Source organism: Zalophus californianus, chromosome 9, assembly GCF_009762305.2.
Source record: "Zalophus californianus isolate mZalCal1 chromosome 9, mZalCal1.pri.v2, whole genome shotgun sequence".
Lineage (NCBI taxonomy): Eukaryota > Metazoa > Chordata > Mammalia > Carnivora > Otariidae > Zalophus > Zalophus californianus.
Window position 1 is genome coordinate 120,791,763 of NC_045603.1, and position 21,612 is coordinate 120,813,374.

Below are 21,612 nucleotides of genomic sequence, written 5' to 3' on the forward strand. Positions count from 1 at the left end.
CTGTGCTGTGCCTTTATTCCCATGACTGATTCATCCCATTACTGGAAGCCTGGATCTCCCACTCCCCTTCGCCCAACTTGCCCATCCCCCCACCCACTGGCCCATGCCTCCCACCCCTTCCCTCCGGCAACCATCAGTTTGTTCTCTGTATTTACAGACCAGATTCTGCTTTTTGTTTGTTTATTAATTTGTTTTGTCTTTTAGAGTCCACTTATGAGTAAAATCATGATATTTGTCTTTCCCAGTCTGACTTATTTCACTTAGCATCATACCCTCTAGGTCCATCCATGTTGTTGCACATGGCAAGCTCTCATCCATTTTCATGGCTGTGTAATATTCCATTATATATATTATATGCCACATCTTCTTTTCCCATCCATGTATTGATTGATGGTCACTCAGGTTGCTTCCATATTTTGGTTATTGTAAATTATGCTGCAGTGAACATAGCGGGGCATATATCTTTTTGAATTAGTGTTTTTGTTTTCTTCGGGTAAATACCCAGTAGTGAAAGTACCAGATCATACAGTATTTCTGTTTTTAATTTTTTTTTTTTAAGTAGGCTCCACATCCAGCGTGGAGCCTAATGTGGGGCTTGAACTCATGACCCTGAGATCAAGACCTGACCTGAGATCAAGAGTCAGGCGCCTAATGGACTGAACCACCCAGGCGCCCCTCTATTTTTTTTTTTTTTTTTGAGGAACATCTCTACTGTTTTCCACAGCGGCTGCACCAATTTACATTCCCACCGACAATGCACAAGGGTTCCTTTTTCTCTATATCCTTGCCAACACTTATTCTTTCTTATCTTTTTGATTTTGGCCATTCTGACAGGTGTGAGGTGTTATCTCATTGTGATTTTTAAAAATATTTTATTTATTTATTTGACAGAGAGAGAGATAGTGAGAGAGAACATGAGTGGTGGGGGCAGGAGGGTGGGCAGAGGGAGAGGGAGAAGCAGGCTCCCCACTGAGCAGGGAGCCCGATGTGGGACTCGATCCCAGGACCCCGGGATCATGACCTGAGCCAAAGGCAGACACTTAGCCCACTGAGCCACCCAGGCTGCCCCCGTCTCATTGTGATTTTGATTTGCATTTCCCTGATGGCGAGTGATGTTGAGCATCTTTCCATGTGTCTGTTGGCCATCTATAGGTCTTCTTTGGAAAAATGTCTATTCAGGTCCTCTGCCCATTTTTTAATCAGGTTTTTTTTTTTTTTTTTTTTTTTTTTTGGTGCTGAGTTGTATAAGTTCTTTATGTATTTCGGATATTTACCCCTTATCTGTTATATCATTTGCAGATATCTTCTCCCATTCAGTAGGTTGCCTTTTCATTTTGGTGGTGGTTTCCTACATTGTGCAAAAGCTTTTTATTTTGATATAGTCCCAGTAGTTTATTTTTGAGGGAGCCTAGAATTTTTAGTAAGCTTAGGCACCTTGCTTTTAGGTGGAAATAAAGGCCCAGTGCTTTGCAGCATATGTTGTCCTGTGTTCTGTAGTCCAGTGATCCCGTGAGTATTGCTCATTGGCTTGTCATACTGTCTGTTGAATGAGGAAGCAGTTGAGACAATGAATGATAGGTTGAAGTTTCTTAGACCCTTTCAGTTTTTGTTTCTTGATTGATTAAATAACATGTACCTCTGAGCTTTCACGATATCTGCATCTCTTTACAGCCCACATTGAATATGTGTACATATACACACACGCACACACACACACACACACACACACATATGGCTTTGCTGTGACATCTGCCTCAGCAGAACATTTCCCATTTTGCTAGTGGGAGGTTGGGCCGTAGATGCCCCAGTAAAGGTTAACATGATCAAGAGGTCCTGCTAGAGTTGTGGGCATACTTCTAGTATTTTGCCACTGGGTTTTGTGAGGTTATGGAATGAATGTAGGTATTCAGTGTAACTCGTCTTGACAGTGATTTCATTATACTCTGCAAGCACAGTTCAAAGAAATAATGAATTTATATTCAGGGTAGTTTTGTTTGAGTTTATTTAAAGAAATGAAACACACACAATCACTATAATAGCTCTTGCTACTGGAGTATTGATGGTGCTGACAAAGAGAAAACTCAGACCAGATGGTTTCCAAACAGTGGAACCACCTGGCTCTTTGGCAATGCCAACTTATCCCTGTTTCTGAAATAGTTATACTCTCATGGACTATGAAACGTATGTGAGACATTCATGGGCTCAGGCAGAATGACATTCCAGAATCCAAATTATTAAGACATTAAAACACTTATCCACATCAGTTCAAACCACTCCTCTCTTCCACTTCCATTACCTTTAGAGTTCCATTTTTTTTTTCTTCTTACTCTTCGTAACTATAAAACCCAGGTATTCATTTCCACATTGCAAAGAAAAGAATAATATTGCTCCTTGAGATGTTTATTCTGGAGGGAAAAGAAAGACCTTTTGTCCTTTTGGGAAATGGACTCACCTAGACCCTATTAGTGTTTCAGACCCAAGGGGAATCTCTTAGGTCAGGTTAGCAAGGGAACAATATAATTAATTGCACCTGTAGCACCATGAAATTACGCTGAAATGTGAAACTTGAAACTTCATAAAAATATAACCAAGATAAGATATTAATCGATGTGCAGACTTATGCAGTTTTTCTCATTATAATGTTAAACTTTGGAAATTTCTTGAATTATTTTAGTGTTTGATTTTTCATGTTGGAAATCAGAGTTAATTTAAAAGTAAAAATATTGAATAATCTACAAAATTTTATAAGTTGGGGCTTTAAGACAGCAATCATTTTAGGGGCTCCTGGGTGGCTCAGTTGGTTTCCACTCTTGATTTTGGCTCAGGTCCTGATCTCAGGGTGGTGAGATCGAGCCCTGCGTGGGGCTTGAACTGGGTGCGGAGCCTGCTTAAGATTCTCTCTCTTTCTCTCTCTCCCTCCGCTCCTCCCCTTCTCCCACCCCCACACTACTCTCTCTTCTCTTAAAAAAAGAGACAGCAACCATTTAAAAAAAAAAGATTTATTTATTTATTTGAGAGAGAGTGAGCAGGGAGTTAAGCAGACTCCTCGCTGAGCGTGGAGTCTGATGCAGGGCTTGATCTCATGACCCTGAGACAACCTGAAATCACCACCTGAGCTGAAACCAAGAGTTGGATGCTTAACTGACTATACCACCAGACGCCCTGACAGCAAGCATTTTGAAGTTTCATTTTGAAGTACTGGAGTTACCTTATTTACCCACTCATTTGATGAATGCTTACCAAGCATCTAATTGATTGTGTCTACAACCATCAAAGATCCAATAGTGGCTAATATATGTGACATGTAAGAGAATTTAAAAATTATTTAAGATTTTGTTTATACTGTTGTTTAAAATCTAGCCTTTTTAAAGAAATAATGGTATATTTTCATTAAAATTGCATTTCAACGTAAGTGAAAGATTGAAGTTTACAAAATGTTTGAATTACTATCTTGTAGCATGATGTGGTAGAAGGAGCAAAAGCTTTGAGACAGCAGATCTGGGTTTGAATCCTGATTCTGCTGCTTACAAGATGCTGGTGCTAGGCTTGTGTCTTAATCACTAAGCCACAGTTTCCTGTATTAGTTAGGATTCTTGGCTGCAAGGGCTAGGAAACCCAACGTTCGTTGAGCAAAATGATAATTTCTTTTGAGTATTTTAGGGTACAAAAACTCAAGGGATGTACCTGTTTGGGCTGTAGGAATGGTAGGAATCAGAAATCAAATGCCATCAGGTCAGGACTCTCTTTCTGGCAGAGGAGCTCCATCTGTCTCTCTGGATTCTGGTGGTGGTAAACATGGCTGTAGATAGTTCCAAAGTTTTCTATCTTAGAGATTTTGCTGCCAGAGGCTGAGACTCGCTCTTCGGATCTTTGTTCCTAGTTCCTGCTTTGGATCCTAGTTCCCAAACCCCCCAGACGTGCTGACTTGGGCTAGCTTAGACCGGGCGACTGACTACCGTTAGGTCCATTCAACGATGGTTAAGGAAGTGGGTCAGGTAGGAAAATGGCACCTGTTGGGGAAACATAAGTAGATGGAGTGAGGCGTGAAACCATTACGAGAAGGTTGGGGGTTTTGGGTGGACCTCACAGTGGGTTTTCATTACATTTCTCACATGGAAAAAAATGGTAAAGTAAATATCTCTTTTGCAGAGTGATTTTGAAGATTAAACAGGAGAGTCTGTCAAATGCCTAGTATAATGTTAGTCGGATCCCTTGTAGCTCTTCAATAAATCATAACTGCTATGACAGAGCAGGGAGGCAACAAACCAACGTTTCTCAAAACTGACACCTGTAATCAACGTGAAACTTCCACTCTTAACTAAGAAGCCTAGGAGACCATAATTCTTCCCTTCATTCTTCAGTACTGCTCATATATATATTTCTAATCATTTCTTCCTTGTGGAAGACCTGAGTTACTACTGAGTTTCTGGTTGTAGCATAGATATGTTAATAACCTGTAAAAATTTCTAGGCAATTTATGTTTTAAATAAAATTCTGTATTAAGAATTTAATCTCAGGGGCACCTGGGTGACTCAGTTGGTGAAGCGGCCAACTCTTGATTTCAGCTCAGGTCGTGATCTCAGGGTCGTGAGATCAAGCCCTGTGTCAGGCTCTGCACTTAGCGGGGAGTCTGCTTGAGGATTCTCTCCCTCTCTCTTTCCCTGTGCCCCTTCCCCTGCTCTCTCTCTAAAATCAATCAATCAATCTTTAAAAAAGAATTTAATCTCTTAAATTTTTTTGATTAAAATATCTTGCTGGGATCCATGGGGTTTTCTGGCTGGCGAAAGCTATCTGTCATGGAGGCTATTCTCAGTGTCATTTGAGTGCACATTAAGTATAATGCATTTAGATTTATTCTTCTGCCTTTTTGTTTGTTTGTTTTTGCTGTGTTACAGTTTTTATTTTCTTGTTTTTCAGTTGTGAAGACATGGAAGGAGTGTGTTTTCTTACAGGGAAACAGTCGGTGTTGCCCGAAGGATAATGCCATTGCAGGTGTAGAAGGGTTGTTAGGACCAATTTTAATGACATTATCAATCTGTTAGGGAACAGGCATATGTAAGAAAAGGGAAGAATCGTCTGTCACTTTCATCAGCTGTGACTCTTTAAGATTAAGGACAGGTTATTTTCACTTTCATGACTGTTCTGTTTGTTCAGCTGTTTGCATTTGCTTCAATTCTTGATTTTATCCTTATTTCTTTTCTTTGTAGTTTGGATGTAGCTTTCTTTTCTGAGTTACGAATTTCCTAATTAGTTTTTTTTCTAACCGGAAATTACCCATTTCCTGATACTTTATAATTCAAAACATACACGCAGGAATGTTCCTTCTTGTAACCTATTATTCTCTCCTTAATTTAACCTTGCATGATATCTTCCGGTTCAAAATAATTTCAACAATATTCTAATCTATGTGTGAATTAGGCGGTTTATTTTAAAAATCATAATCATGTAATGGGATGAGACTGGCTCTCTCTAAAGGATTAGGAGTTAAGAGAACACATGTCCAGAAATCAAAATTCATAAATTGTCCGAATTATTAAATGTTATTTAAAAAGTAACATGGCAATATAAAACAGCAGTAGTCAGGCTCTGTGAGTCAATTACTCTTCAGTAGTATATCAGGTATTAGAATATTAATTGTTTTTTGCTCCTTTAGTATCCGAACGGTTAATTGGATGATCCTTTAGGTTCCTGAAAAAGTTAATCGTCACCAAACACTTAGTTTATTCCCCAGAGTAATTTATAACTCATAGGCAGAATTTGGTGGATTAGTTACATTTTCCTCCTGTAAAATTCCTGGTGAAAATATACATTATGTGTATATAATTTAGGCTTCAATTTTCTTCATTAATGTAGATATGATTTTCTGGTTTGAATCAATATTTCCATTAATACTACAGTTTTGGGAATGGCATTCTCTGCCCCTGGCCTGATCTTTCCTAATAGAAAACGTAAACAATTGTTTCTTTAAAAAAAAAAAAAAATACCCCAAACCACGTTTTGAATGAAAAGTGTGATAGTTTTTGTCCCTTTTATGGCACTGTAAGTCCCAGTGCAGACAATGAATTAGCTAAAATTTTAAAGTTATGCAAACTTTCTGGTATCTTCTACTAAGAAATATTCAGTTGGTTCCACTTTCCTCTCTGCTTATTTACAGGACACTGTCTCTATCTTATGTGTGTTCAGTTTGATGGTCTTCGCTTGGTATTTTTTCATTGTCAGAGGAATTGAAGGGTAATGTCTGGGGAGGTCCAGACAGAGACTTCGGTCTCCTATTCGCTCTGTCACCTCCTCACACTCCCTTTCCTCATCGATGAAAATGGGCATTAAAATGTGTACCTGCTGGGATTTATCTGAGGATGATATAGGCAAAGCACTTTTTAGTTGTTTTTTCATTTATTTATTTATATTCTATTTCAATCCCCAAAAGACTGAAGGAGCTCCCCAGTGCAGGGGCCCCTGTGCTGAGATGGGTTCTCTAGCTATTTGGCTACTGTTAGTAAGTCAACACATACCTGTGGGAGTGGAATGCTGAGCACTCCTTACACATGGCAGCTGGCCTTCTCATCCTGGCTCTGCTCACATGATACAGAAAGGGCTCAGGGCAGTGCCTGGGACGTAGAGAGCTCATAGATGTCAAGTGTTATTACCATCACCTCACTGATTCTCACAAAGGTGCTATTGATACTTATGCTTATTTTGTACTCAAGGAAACTGAGGCTCAGAGAGATTAAGTAACTAGCCTAAGGTCACACAGCTAGTAAGAGGTGGAGTCAGGGCCCAAGACAAGTTTGTCAAAATCCTGAGCCTGAGCTCTTAGGGGCATAGGGGTGATTTTTAATTATAGGAGCTTATTGAGAAATCAGTTAAGATGTGCATTATGTATTTAGTGTACTTGTTAAGAATAAAATTTAGATTTCAACGTTTTTTTGAAAGATTTTATTTATTTTTTTGACACAGAGAGAGAGAGAGAGAGAGAGAGAGAGAGCACAAGCAGGAGGAGCAGAGGCAGAAGGAGAAACAGACTCTCCTCTGAGCAGGGAACCCCATATGGGGCTTGATCCCAGGACCCTGGGATCATGACCTGAGCCAAAGGAAGGTGCTTAACTGACTGAGCCACCCAGGTGTCCCTAGATTTCAATGTTTTTTAAGTAAAGGAACTCCAAATCTGTTGAAGCTGGATGGTGAATATACATAAAATACTGACTAATCTGTAAATATCAGTAAGTACCTCTGTGAATGCGATGGAAGGCTAATTTAAGGCTTAGAAATCTATGAATTTAAAAAGATTTAATGCTTTTTAATCATGTTTAAAAAGGTAATTAAAATTTTAATTTCATTTAATTAACCATAAATTTACAGATTATGAGATTAATTTAAAGAAAAACAAATTCTCTTTTGAGTTCATTCGACTTAACATTTGTTAAAATTAACTTCATCTTTAAAAAAGCCCTCAATCAGATTTTCCTTTGTAGTTGTTTAATTCCCGTCTAGTATTGTGAGATTAGCCAATTTACTGCATTTTAGATGTTAAAAATAACAAAACTAGATAGTAATCAATCATGAAATAGTTATTAAGCTTTTAATATATGCTTAACACCAAGTGAAATGTGATGAGTTAGAAAGAAGCATATGGTCCACATTCTCCAGTACTTTAAAATCTACAGAGCTATACACGATGGTACATAACTGAGTGCTAAATTTTGCAGATTGAACTAGGAATTTTGCATGTAGTTTAAAAATGATGCAATGCTCACAGTCCCCCCTTGAAGAAATGTAAAGTTATCCGTCATGTCGTAAAAGATAATAAAATTGGTCATTGATTTCATTGTATCAGATGGACACTTTTAAAGTGAGAAATAAGAGCACGATAACATGAATCAGTAATAAATATGCTTGTAGATTTTAGGCTTCCGTTACCGTATTCTGACAAGGTAAGCTGCATAAGAGCCAAATAGTGTTCTCCTTTTGCTTACCCTTTGGCCCCTGGATTCTTAGCCCTCTGGTTTATTGTGATAGGCCCAGGACCCCCTTGTACTGCTACTGTTCCTCATTAATCCATATTTGCAATCCCTTTTGCAACACCCTTTCTCCCTCTCTCGATTTCTGTTTTTCCAGCCTTTTTGCTTCACCTCTGCATTTGCCACTATAGCGAAACAGCTTCATTAAGATGAAGTAATGAATGACTAACTTAACTTTCTGCATATGGACGCCCACTGGCCAGGTCACTCACCACTTACGGGAAACACAAGTTTGGGTACCTCAGCTTCCCCGTTTGGGCTCTGTCCCTGCTTTCTTTGAAAATGCTTTATTGTAAAATATTCGATCAATACAAAAGAATATATGGAATATCCATGTAAGTTTTACAGCATGATAACCAAAGGATTGCATGTGAATCTACATTCCAGTAAAGCACATGAACATCGGGACCAGTGAAGCTCCACTCACGTCCTTCCATGAGCAGATCTCACAACAACCCTGGATGTTGCCCTTATCGAGTTTCTTTCCCCCCTTTATGTACCACCCATGAACGTATTCTTTGCTTCTTTCCCCTTCAACAAAGTGTTTCTGGGATTTATACGTATGGATCCAGGCAGCTGTAGTTCATTTATTTTCACTCCTGGGTAATATATATTATATGAATATAATATAATTCACTCATTCTCCTGTGGATGGATATTTGGGTTGTTTCCAATTTTCTTTTTCTTTTCTTTCCTTTTTTTTTAAGAGAGAGAGTGTGCTCGAGCAGGGGGTGCGTGAGGGGTGGGCAGAGGGAGAGGGAGAGAGAGAGTCTTAGGCAGGCTCCACACCCAGCATGGAGCCGGACATGGGGCTCGATCTCACAACTCTGAGATCATGACCTGAGCCGAAATCAAGAATCAGATGCTTAACTGATTGCACCACCCAGGTACCCCCAGTTTTCTTGATAATACAGTGTTATTAAGAACATGCTGGTCTATTGCCCCTCAGTGCTCACGGGCAAGGGTTTCTAGGAGATGAGAATACAGCTGCTGGGCTGTAGGACATGCTCATCTTTGACTTCACATCCGCCTCTGACTTACTCTCCTTTTAGTTCGTTGTCCGACAATTTATCAGTCTCTGATTGCACCTGGTTTCTTTCACCCGACATGGCTCCCTGGCTTTTCTGTGTTGTGGTTTTCATTTTTTTAAACATGTCTTTATTTATTGCTGCCTATTAATAATTATGGTATTTGCAGCATTTGGGGGAGACAATTTATATCTCAGAATGAGCAAATAATTCAATTTGCAGTTCTGTTTACCATTTTGCCTTTGAGGAGTCTTCCTTTTCAGTCATTGTGAGCCTTTTTCTTAAGCTGGGCCAGAACCACCCGGTGTCCAGGCTCTTTCTGTGCACTTGTGAGTGCTACTAGCTGATGAGTCCAGACACAGTATCACCGTGCACGTCCAGGCTGGCAGAAATGATCATATTAAGCAACAAAGGTCATTTTTGAAATTTAGTGGGAAGGACGAAGCTAATATTTGCTAGTGACCTTCTGCAGGCATGTCCTTGCTTGATGCTTTCATATGGTAACTTTAACCTCCCAAACATTATGTAGCAAATTGCTCTTTTTTTCGTTTCCCGTTTTCTGTTTTATAGCTGAGGATCAGGAGTGTTAGAGAAATTGAACAAACAAAGATCACAGGACAGAATTAAGGTTTAAATTCAGGTCTTTTGGTTCTTAACGTAGGGTTCTAATCTGTAGTACAGGAAGACAGATGCGTGCGTGCGTGTGCGCGTGCGCGTGCACAGCGTATGTACATAACATGTCACTATAATATCGCATACAGCATGTGAAATACATTTCTAAGTTCCTTCTGAAGAAAATATGTCAAATCAAATTGCCTATTGTGTGTTTTTCTTACCTTGGACTTTACGAATGCATTTTCAGAGTGCCTTTGTTCAGTCTTGAAGAGATGAGCCGAGAGGGCGCCAAGACTGCATTACTTTCCAGCTGTGGTTCATTCTTTTTCTAAACTCCTAGTGCATCTTAGTTCTGTCCTCCCTCCTCCTGCATCCTTCCTGCCCTGCACTGACAGGAGTACACAGCTCCCCGGGTCGGTCTTCTGGGGAGGCCAGGGGCTGGGGCTGGGCCCAGGAATTCTCTGTCTTCTGTGGTCCTGGGATGGCTAATAGTGGGCAGTTGCGGGGGGAGAGGGGCAGAATTGCCTGCTCCCTAACTGGTCTCCTGCTCCCCTCCAGTGGGTTAGTGCCTGTCAAACCGGAAGTCCGGTGTGTCCCTGCCCTGCTTACAGCCCTCCCCCCTCAGGTCCTACTGAGATGCCACCTTCTCACTGGGGCCTTCTCGGACCGCCCTACCTCACAGGGCAGCATCCCTGACCCTTCTCGTCTCATCTTCTTGCTTTGTTGCTCTCTTAGTACTCACCACTAACATACTGTTTATTCAGCTTCCTTAGGTCTTGTGTCTTTTCCGTCTCTCCCACTATAATGTGAGGGCCAAGAGGGCAGAAATCATGACTGTTGTCTTTGCTGCATCCTTCCCGCAGCTGGAACGGTACTTGGCTCATAGTAGGTGCTCAATAATTATCTGTTGAATGAACAAAGGATTGAATGGGTGTACATTTGAGGGGATTCCAAAGAATGACATTCCTAAGATATACGGCCATTGTTATTCATGAAACCGTCATGAAATGCTTTTTAACAGGAGAGTAGGCAAGGGGCCAGAGATGATCATTTTCTATCCAGTGCTGAAGTATAAGGGAAGAAAAAGCATTTTTGCTGGGGAAAGAGCTGGCGTTTCAAAGGGCAGCCATATATGAGGCTCAGTGAATACTTGAGTTAATGTTGACAAAGTTAATATAGGACAGCACTGCATGTTGGTGTCACCCCAAATCCATATATAGAAACCTAATCCTCAAGGTGATGGCATTTGGAGGTGAGGCCTTTGGGAGGCAATTTGATCATGGAGTCTCTTGTAGAAGAGACCCTAGAGAGCTCCCCTACCCCTGCCATCATGTGAGGACACAGTGAGGAGATGCCATCTGTGAACCAGGAAGCAGGCTCTCACCAGACCCCGACTCTGCCTGCCCCTTCATCTTGGACTTCTCTGCCTCCAGAACCATGAGAAATAAATTCCTATTGTTTATAAGCCCCCCAGGGTATGGCATTTTTGTTGTAGAAGCCCAAATGGAGAAGTACTCTGGCTAGCAATTTCTTTCCCCAGTCTGATCTACATCTACATTTGTGTTCCTTAGCTTAATGTCCTGGTCTTCCCCTGTCTGCACACCCCTGTCCCCACCAGATGCTCCTACCAAATGGAACCATGTCCCAGTCCCTGTATATGTGGTTCCTCTCCTACCTCTGGAACTGGGCCTCTCTGCTTTCACCCCTCTCCTTTCTCGTCTTCCTCCCTTCTTTTTCTTCATCATTTGTTAATCAGCTCCCTTGGGCCACATGGCTATGCTGGGTTTTGGAATTAGAAGGATTGCTAAGACTTTGCCCCTGTCCCTGAGTTCCGTGTGTTCTAGAGCGGGGGACTGTGACAGCACTGTAAGCAGTTCAGGGTGATAACTGCTCTCATAGGCGGGTGAAAAGCTCTGGGGGTCCAGACTGGGAGGAGGCCAGTCCAGCTCACAGAGGAGTGTCACTGGTACTGAGCTTTGATGAATAAACCGAATTATGCTTCCCATGGGCTCAGCGTAGGGAGCAAGAGGGAACATTCTGTCAGTGACAGGGAACCCCCAGTAGTCTTAGGAGAATGCTCTTCATCCAGTTCTTACAGATTTGCACAGTGTGTGGTGTGACTCTTGGCAAAGACAGATTGTCACCCAGCACCTGCACAGATAGGGTTCAGAATTCATCTCCACCTGTATGATCACTAGATGACATATCCGAGGTGCTATGTAGGGGTCTGATCATTGGCACAAATCCAACAACAAAAAAATAAGTTTCTGTTCTGGAGTAGTTTGAGTAAAATTTGTAAATGTAAACTACTGGCTAATTCTTAATCTTTTTTGCTTTGTTAGCTGTAATCTTCCTTATTATTATAGAACTGTTCTCTTTAATGTCTCATGACAAATATTAGATGATCCTTTCACATCAAGCAAAACCAATATAAGGCTGGCAATGCTGGGAATTTGCACAGTCCCTTATTCTTTCCAAAGTTCTTTCTGGTGTTTTCTCTCATCCAGTCTCTACAGATCTGTTAGTTAGGAAGTTACTAGAATCTCTAATTAGAGACGAGGAAACTGGCTCAGAGAAGCTGAGGTGGCTGGCAGGTGACAGGGAGGGGATGAGAATCCTAGGTTCTTGTCCACTAAAGCTGTGCTTTTTCCAAGGTAGAATCCACTGTTTTTTTGTAAACTCTTAAATCTTGTATCACAGTAGGAAGAATCAGTGGAGAAATTCACATGTTCATGTTTACTGGGAAGCTTGTACGTGTGTAAACATTTTGGGCATGGTGAGAGTAGGTTGTATTAATCAGAATTCTTTGGGTTATAAAGGGAGAGACAGATGAGCTCACTAACTGATAAACCTGGCGGCTGATGAAGACTTCCTCGAGATCTCTTGCTTTGCTTGCCACGGTGTTGGCTTCGTCATTATTGGGGGGTGGCTGGATGACCATCAGCGGCCTCAGTGTTACAGCCTACTGAATTAGCCAGAGCTGGAGAAAGAGCACCCCTTTCTCAAGGGTTCCAGCAAAATCCCAGATCTGGGGCTCATGCACATATGCTGGATTATGGGTCCAGTATAGGTCAATCTCCAGGCTCAAAGGTGCAGTATCCTTATTGGCAGGATAGGGTCGTGTTGGACACACGAAATTGAAGAGAAGAATCCTCTTGCCTCTGCCCTCTGATCTCTTTTTGACTGGCAAATCATCAGATGCAACATTTAAAATTAGACCTAAATAGAGAGGATGTAAGTGGGTGGGAGACAAGAGAGGGAGTGACTGGCTCCAAGCTCCCTGCATGCGGTAAAGGAGTCCTGGGCGGGTGGCCTTTGAGCTTGGCTGTGGATCCTGCCATTAAAAAGGATTACACCTCTTCTAAAACTCTGCAGACCGGTTATGAAGATGATTGTATACTGTTCAAAACTAGTCCCTTAATGAGACAAGCCCGAGTCAGGTGATTCTCCTGTGTTTTGCGGATGTGGGACGGACAGTTAAATTGTGATCAACTCAAAACCTGTGGCTCTGTAACGTGACGGGTTTTCTTTTCAGTTCGTGCTTTGGGAATTGCCGTTTAACAAACAAACAAACCCTTAAACTAATCCTCAAAAACTATATGATTGTGCCTTCCGTGAAACTGGTGTTCAGGTGTTAGAACCTGGCTTACGGATTTTTCTCCTCACTTCTTCATGCCTGTCGCTGTTAGAACCTTGTCATCTTTGCTACTTATTTTATGACTCTGTGTCCAGAGCTTATGTCAAGCGAAGCTAAATGGCTTCCTTGCTTAGTTGGGCATAAAACCCCGAGATGTGTGGGTGTGAGTATCTTCACTCATGCTGGGGGATTGAGGGGTACAAGACTAATTTCATTCAGCACTTTCTGTGGAAGAAAAACTATGCAGGTTATTTGACCATTTATTTATGGAAATTTTAGTACTTTTATAAATTTAGATGAAAATATGGAGAGGAAATGAGATATTCTTAAGCTACCAGTGATGAGAGAATTTAGACCTTTCTATTTGTAGCCGTCTGGGAGTTTTTTTTTTCTTTCAAGCTTTTCTGGTAAAAGGAAATTTTTCGGTAGCCCCAAGGACAACAATACCTGGGGGAATCGAGTGTTTAAACACAGACATGACTCAACAAAACCAGTCATTCTGTGCTCAACTAAGTGAACCTTTCAAATTTATACAGAAAGTTGCACTTACAGAATTGTATTTTTATCAGCCACCTGAAATGTTAGCTATTAATTTAAGTGCTAATTGGAGCCTAATAATTATGAATGTAAATGGGGAATTTGGAGGATTATGTGGGTTATTAAAACTGTGTTTCCATATTACTTAATATTTAGATTTTAAAGAAATAAGAACAAAGTGCTGTAGTGTGTCAGTCATTAACAAGCAGCATATTTAACCGGTGTGACAGTTGTTGTCATTATGCTAATAATGGGAGACGGGGTTCTAGTAAGATTAAGCATTAGCAATTCCAGTCCCTCGAGGAAACTGTAAAATTCAGCTTCACTGGGTTGTAATTAGAAAAGAAGTGTATTTAAATACCAGAAAAAAAAAAAATCTTAGGTACCTCAGCACACAGTGTGCCAGGACCATGTGCTGGAAGTCTTTTAATCTCTAGGCGTGGCTTATTTTATAAATATTTCCATACACATTTACATACTTGACATATACAATAGAACATTGTATAACCATATCCATGTGCTTTGCCTTACGAAATAGAATGAACATTTTCTAAGGACAGGGCTAGCTGCTGCTGATTTTGTAGGTCTTCTTCCTCCATAGTGCAGTGCAGGTTCAAAATGATGCTTCGTCACTGACAAGATGGGCACGGGAGCAGATTCAGCTGTCTTTTCCCACACTTTTTTCTTGAGCAGTAGTACAACTATTAATGGCGGTAATAATAACCATTATGGAGCCCTTGCTTGCTTGCTCATGGTTAGGTATGTGTCTTAGGACATTTGATCCTATCCTTATGACTTATTACATGGCCTTATTTAAATATTGTTGCTCTTATCACCGTTTGAAGGATGAGACCACCAAAGTGCAGAGTGGTTAAGTGACTTGCCTAAGGTCACACAGTCGGTGGCCTTGCTGGGATACCAACGAAGCATCGGGCTCTGCTCAGCGGCCTCTCCCTCTGCCAGTTGCTGATGGAGTTGTGACTGGAGGCATTGTCCGATTTTAGCTTCTTTGGCCCCGACCCTTCCTGAGTGGGATTTGTGACTCCTCGGTTTACTTTTCTTTTCGTTCTTTTGTTCTCCTGCCTTCTGTTAGGTCAAGTACAAAAGAGATTTTGAAGAAAGCAAAGGGAGGGGCTTCAGCATTGTTACGGACACTCCTGAACTACAGAGGCTGAAGAGGACTCAGGAGCAAATCAGTAACGTAGGTGACTGCTTGTTCGGTGATGTGATCACCCTGACTCGTGTGTCTGGATGGGAGAATGAGATTGGGACGTGGAAGTGTTCTTGGTGCTACAGAGTGCAAGCAGTGCTCGGCATGTCCTCAACTATGCCAGGTGCAATTGTTAGATTCCTTCCCTTTGATTTCGTCACAGTTATCTAGAGCCTAACGCTTTCATAGCAATGACTACGTTTCTGAATATATACTTAATTTATTTAATTACGGTGATTTACTAAATCAATTTCCTAAGTAAATCAATTTAATTAAATAAATTAAAAGTGTATTTAGACGTACAGTTGTTGCTATTAAAAGAGGTCTTGTAATTTAGCATCTTCTTCCATTTTTAATGGTCCTCAGATTTTGAATTTTTCCCAAATGGGGCTTTTATAGTTAAATTTAAAAAACCTGACAGTTCATTTTTTTATTTTATTTTTTTTTTGCTGGGGGTAATCATATAAAGAGTACATAGAAGGCTAAGTATCTTGAGAAATCTTATACTTGCTAATTTTGTGTATGTCAGGTTTTATACTTTAAACATATTTGTTGAAACAATGCATTACGTCGAATTTTGGAAATAAACATTTACATATGAGGCTACTTTGGATTTGAAAGCTATGTCTTGTTAAGTAATATATTTATCTTGAAAAAGAAAGTCGAGAGTAGCAGAAGTTCAAAACCTTTTAGGGACTGAAAAGTGTTAATTCTATACTACCTAAAGGTGGATAAATAGCTCCTCTTCACTTTTGTAATTCATGGCTATAATTATGTTTCTTCCAAAGTTTTATATGAAGTTTGTCAAAATGTAATTTTTTTTCAGAAAAATACCAGTTCAGTGTTAGGTAGCCAAGAGGACAGATGAATAAAAATCAACAACTGTGTACATGATATAAAAGTATGTGCAAATATGTAAGATTCATGCCATTTTTCATGAGAAATGTATTTTGTGTGTTTCTTGTACAGTCACTGAACTTTGTGTAACCTGATGTAAATGACATAGCCTTAATTTCTAGGAAATGTTTAATTAGCAGATGGTTTACACTCACTGATACTTGGCCATCATCATTGTACATAATGACAATTTGGAGAAGAATTGTCGTATATAATTTGAGAAAGAATTATATTGGTGAAAAGTTCAAAACCAGAATGATGTGATGTTTAAACAACTTATTTAGGGAGTCGGAGGAGGCAGAGTCAACACTTTGTTTTCCCATATTCCCTAAGGTTTATTCACTGTTTGCTCTTTAAACGGACATCTTATTTTAGTAAGGACTTTTTTTTCCTTTGAAGAGAGAAGGTTGAAGTTTAAGGGTTCATGTCTTTTGTTCCCTTGTTTTTCTCTCCATCCCAACAACCCACCAGTCATGCATTACTCCCCTCATCTTTCTTCCTGTTCATTCTTTTTTTAAATTAAGAAAACTTTTTTTTGCTTTTCAAAGTGAGAGTTAGAGAATTATTCCACCACAGTTACATAGAGTAACATTTCTTTCTTTGGATTATTTTTGGAGAACTTAAAAAGAAACAAAAATAATACTGCACAAAAAAAGTTATATCATAAATCATAAACTATCACAGAAATTTATTTCAAAAAGAACTAAACATTTCTACTTAAGACATCCACGGGACAGCTAACATAAGGATTGCAGTCAGTTCAAAGGTAAGCCCTTTAATTTATATTCAAATTAAGTCAATATTCATATTTAATAAGAAGAACTGATCATTTCACCAACCTTTATCATTAGCAGGAATATACATTTTATTCAGTACCAGAAGCTGTTTGCAGATCCATTCTTAATTATGCAAAAAACCCTTATAACACAGGTACGTATAAATCTGTATGTATCATACACGTAGCAGTATATGCAAAATACCATTTGGATTAAGCCTATAATTTAGACAACACCAGTTCTTAAAAGAATATAATTTAGAGAATATCTTAAATTTTTTTTTTTTTTGCAATTGTCTTATGTTAACACCCATAGCAGCCTTCCAAGTGGTTCTTTTAGCCATGATGAGGTGTATTCATGTTTGGGTAGCAGTAAAGAATATTGATTTCATAATATTACATTAGGGATTTACTCTTGAAGAAAGGAAACTTAAATATTCTGAGGTCTAATGAATTTACTATTCATTTATAAGGCTGCAACTTCATGAACTTTTTCCGTGACCTCACAGGGTTTTTCCATATTACTCAAGGATCTTTTTTTTTCTATAAGAAACTTGGATTAATCTGAAAGGTGGTACTTTGGTTTAGTCCGGTTTTCCACATTACTTTCAGATAAACCCAAATACTGAAACATGTGGGCCAAATCCAGACAGATATTTTTGACAGTGGCCTGGACTGTGTCTGTTTTGAGAGGAAAGGGGGTGAGAAAATGTCCAGACTGGTCTCCACCAGAATTTTCCTGCTAGAGAGGCTGGGATGAGCAGGCTCATTCCAAAAATGATAAGGCGTACGACATTTGAGCTACAAGTTATTATGGGTTGATGTAGGTGGGTTAAGTCAGGGTCTTTGCAATCTTTATTTTTCCATTTGCTTCATTTTCTTATTTGTTTTGACTTTTGCTTACTTGTTTTGCTTATGTTATCTTTGACTATTGTATGGATCTTTCTAAGCTGTCTTTAATCCCTTTTGGACTAAAGAAAGTAGAAAGACATAAAACTGAATTTAATGACACCTCCTAGGTGTTTGGGGTAATGTGTTGTGGATGAATGGGCATTTTTGATTGCTTGTGTGTGTGTGAGTGTTATGAAATGTTCTCTGCCGCTCTCATATTCATTTGTGCGGGATTTGATATCATTTGGAAATAACCACTCAGTCTGCATCTGTTACTGAGATGTGGGATAGACCACAACCATAAATTTGAAATTGTGTGTAATGAAAGGGGTGAGCGTGGGTTTAGCCTTGACTTCTTTCTTTTGGGGTCTGTAATGACAGCATATTGAATCTGGGAGATTTATTAAATGCTGCAATTTAAAATTCTTCTGTTATATTACTCACTTTGTATAGCTGCAGGAAGAATAAGAAAAGAGGCAGGGTTTCAGAATTTACTGAATGGGTGGAAAGAAACAGAACTGGTTTCTAAAAAAAAAAAATTTCCACACAATTCCAGAAAATGTTTAATTGTGTCCTCCCACACCCTGCCAGAGTCTGGGGCAGAAATTCAGAAATGGCAGAAATGACTTAACATAGCTTCTCATCGTCTTTGCTTATGGATGTTTTAGGGAAATGTTCTTAAAGGACAAGGTACAGACTTGTATTGAAGGAAACTGTGTCTTTGGACATTTTCAAACACCCTCTTTCCTATTGTCCTCATAGCTCTAGCTTGTGTGGGTAATTGCAAAGGCTGTTTTTAATTCAGGTAGTTACCACCTTCAAGTTTACAAGCAGTGCATTCAAGGTACCTGTAGCAGGAGAGCGAGGCAGAATCACTGCCGACATCTAAGGGACTCAGTCCAGCCTTGAGAAGATTATTGATGTATTTCATTCTGCCTGTTTACACACTGATTTAAGCTGCACTTTTAATTAGCTGCGATAGTCTATAGATAAATTGTGAAATAAGATGGTAAAGTCCAACCCCAAGAGACTTTTACAGGCTCTGTGCTGTAGATAAAATCTAGATGTTTATTTTCTAATTTATTTTAGGTAATGGAGAAATATATGGAGGGGAAGGGAAAAAAAAACCCCAGATGACAAAATCCTGTATTTTCTAGACCGGCTGAAATAGTAAGTATACCATTATGTGATTTGTCAAGATTTGTATCTATCCTTGACTCACAGAGGAAGTGTGTGTGTGTGTGTGTGTGTGTGTGTGTGTGTGTGTGTGTGTGTGCGTGCATGCAGCGGGCCTGTGTGTGTTGACTTCAGTGAGAATCTTTAGAACCCCCCTTTCCTTAGATCACTGGTCCACAGACAGCACAGACAATAGTATTTTCATTTGCTCTATATTCTTTCCCTTACCCTGTAGTATCTTTAATTTTGGTTATCTTTCCTATTTCCCAAATACCCTTTTTTACTGCCATTTTCTATTTAGCATATACATTCATAAGACGCTTACTTGCTTCACAAGAAAAGCTAAGATTGAAGCCTTTTAAAAAAATTATAGAGAAAAGAATCTCTGTAATTTGATACTGAAATGTAATTATTTTTAGTTTTTTTGATACAGCTATCTAATTTTTCATTGACTTCTTAGAATGCAAAATAAATTACGTGCCCATTAATAAGCTTATGTGGATACTGATGATTTAGTTCCCTGAGATTTTGTGAGTTAGCTTCCAAAATATTAGATTATGGGAGGTAAACATGGCCTAATAATTGAATAGCAGTGTCTATGGGCTATTAAAAGATTTGATTCAAAGTTAGACTGAGTGTAAGGGTGAGCATGAGGGTAGGGATGATTATCTAGGGATCTGGTCTCTGTTTGTAATTTAAATAAATCATTTTGACAGAGACTGACTGTGGCCATGTTCAGGCTGCTGATGGTGTGAAATTGAGTTGTATGGTGGACAGAATACAAGCAGTCAAGAGAAATCCCCAAAGGCAAAATTTGTTATGTAATTGGGTCAACTCATGCATGAGAAATGCATGCTGATTGTAAACTGGTGGCAAAATTATAGTGTATGAGGCAATTAGGTCTTATATAAACCCAAACAACCGATACAGAAGGATTTCTCATCCTTTTTACATTTAGCGAACATAAAAAGTTTTTGTTAAAAGGTGAGGGAGGTAAAAATGAGAAAGACATTCAGTGTTGACATAGAGTATTTGTTTATTTTGTTCCTTACACAAGAAGCATAACAAGAAGTGTTCCTTACACTTATAAGCAATGCAAAATTTATATGAAATCTTCTGATTTTGAGTAGTCAAGTCCAGTACACTAAGTACTTGGAAAGGAGAGTAGTATGGTATTTTTGATATGACTCATAACTGGGTTGATGAACTCAGATGAAATAACAGCTAGTTATTAGGTCAGTGGTTTAGATTTAAGCCCTTGAAGGCTAGTATTTTCACAGAGTGTGAATTTGTATGTCACTCTAATGGATTGTACCTAATCTCCAACTTATCTCAACTAGTAACTCTGGTGTTTTCTCGAGTCATCGTGGGTCGGTAGCATTATCTTTAAAGCAAAACTCAAATATGTCCAAGAAAGTGACAGGGCAATAACACGTATTTCCTTATAATACCTAACACATGTATGAATGCTTTATTTGTTTCAAAACACTTTGACATACCCAGTCTAATTAGATCCTGTGAACAACCTCTCCTCAGGGAAAGTATTTCTATAAGGAATACTTAGACCTTCAGGAGAACAACATACGGAAAATCACCTCTTGGTCCTTTCTCATGTCCAAATCCATGGTTTCCCTGACACCTGGTTTTGCTTTATTTTTCCACCTAGGGCAGAACTTCAAAAGTTGATCTCTTCTTTTTATCCTTGGACTTTTAGCCACAGTCACTTAAAGAAACAAGTATTCCCAGACCAGTAATTACTTGTGCCTGGCAAGTACGAGAGTTGTAGCTCTAAAATGGCATTGTCTCAAGGGGAGGTGGGGAAGGGCCCCCCTAATAAAAGAATTAACACACATGACTTTTTTTTTTCTTGGAAACAGAGATTAAGTATCCAGCCCCCCATTTCTGAAGATCCTTCTTTTGTGAAATCCCTTTCCCCCGTTCCCTTCTTTTCGCTTCCCCTGTGTTCAGGCCCTTTCTCCTGCCTGAGTTCCTGTAGGACCTCCTGATGGGCCTTCTCTCCTTCCAGGCTCCTTCTGCTGTTTTTCCATTGTATCTTAAACACTGTCACCGGATGAGTCTTTCTAAAATATCTCTTTCATCAAGACCCTAGTTATGAGTCATTAGGAACATCCCTTGGAGTGCCACTCTGCATAGGACCAAGTCTCATCTCCAAAGCTCCTTCATTTGGACTCTAAGGACCCTCCACGATCTGCTCCTGAATTGTTTTTCACCTTATCTTTGACTGTCCGTCAACACTGTTCCTCCATTTCTTTTAGGCCTGACCAGCTTACTCTTTTCTGGGCTTTTGCATGAGTCATTCCTCTTGTTTGGAACAATTTCACAGTGTCTGTAAATGACCCTGGACCCACACGCAGACCCCAGCTACAGCAATCTTTCTCATCTCCGAACCACAAGAGTTCTTCGCTCAACGGTGCCCTTAGCTGTCACGCCCACTATTTCACACATCATGTTCCATGGTTCGGTTTTAATGAGCATTTCTCTTGTTATGTGTTTTACCTCTTCAGCTTCATGAAGGCGAAGATCATCCACGCCTTTTTCAATTTATTTTTTGTATCCCTACGAATGCATATCATGGTGCTTTGTACTTTCTTGTCACATCCTTAATTTAGGCCCTCCCTGTCCCTTGCCTGGGTTGTGGGAATGAGTCTCTAGGCTGTTCTTGTCTGCCACAGTACTGCCTCTTCTCCCTCCTGAGCTGTTCTTGTGGTTTCTTGCAAGTTCCTAAAATGCACATTGGATCATGTCACTCTCTTCCTTCAAATCTGTCAGTGGCTCCTTGTTGCCTTTGGGATAAAATGCTAAACCTT

General features: G+C 39.7%; 1 protein-coding gene and 1 long non-coding RNA gene across 4 annotated transcripts in view; both read left to right on the forward strand.

The window, feature by feature from the left end:
* NEBL (nebulette) overlaps positions 1 to 21,612 on the forward strand; it is a 350,953-nt gene that overhangs the window by 165,255 nt on the left and 164,086 nt on the right. For both annotated transcript variants that reach the window (XM_035721807.1, XM_027594782.2), the window contains exon 4: positions 14,929 to 15,036. In XM_035721807.1, coding sequence (XP_035577700.1) covers positions 14,929 to 15,036 — 108 coding nt within the window. The remainder of the gene's footprint in view (positions 1 to 14,928; positions 15,037 to 21,612) is intronic.
* LOC113922633 overlaps positions 15,044 to 21,612 on the forward strand; it is a 53,436-nt gene continuing 46,867 nt past the window's right edge. For both annotated transcript variants that reach the window (XR_003520009.2, XR_003520008.2), the window contains exons 1-2: positions 15,044 to 16,872; positions 18,698 to 18,778. This is a non-coding gene — a long non-coding RNA (uncharacterized LOC113922633). The remainder of the gene's footprint in view (positions 16,873 to 18,697; positions 18,779 to 21,612) is intronic.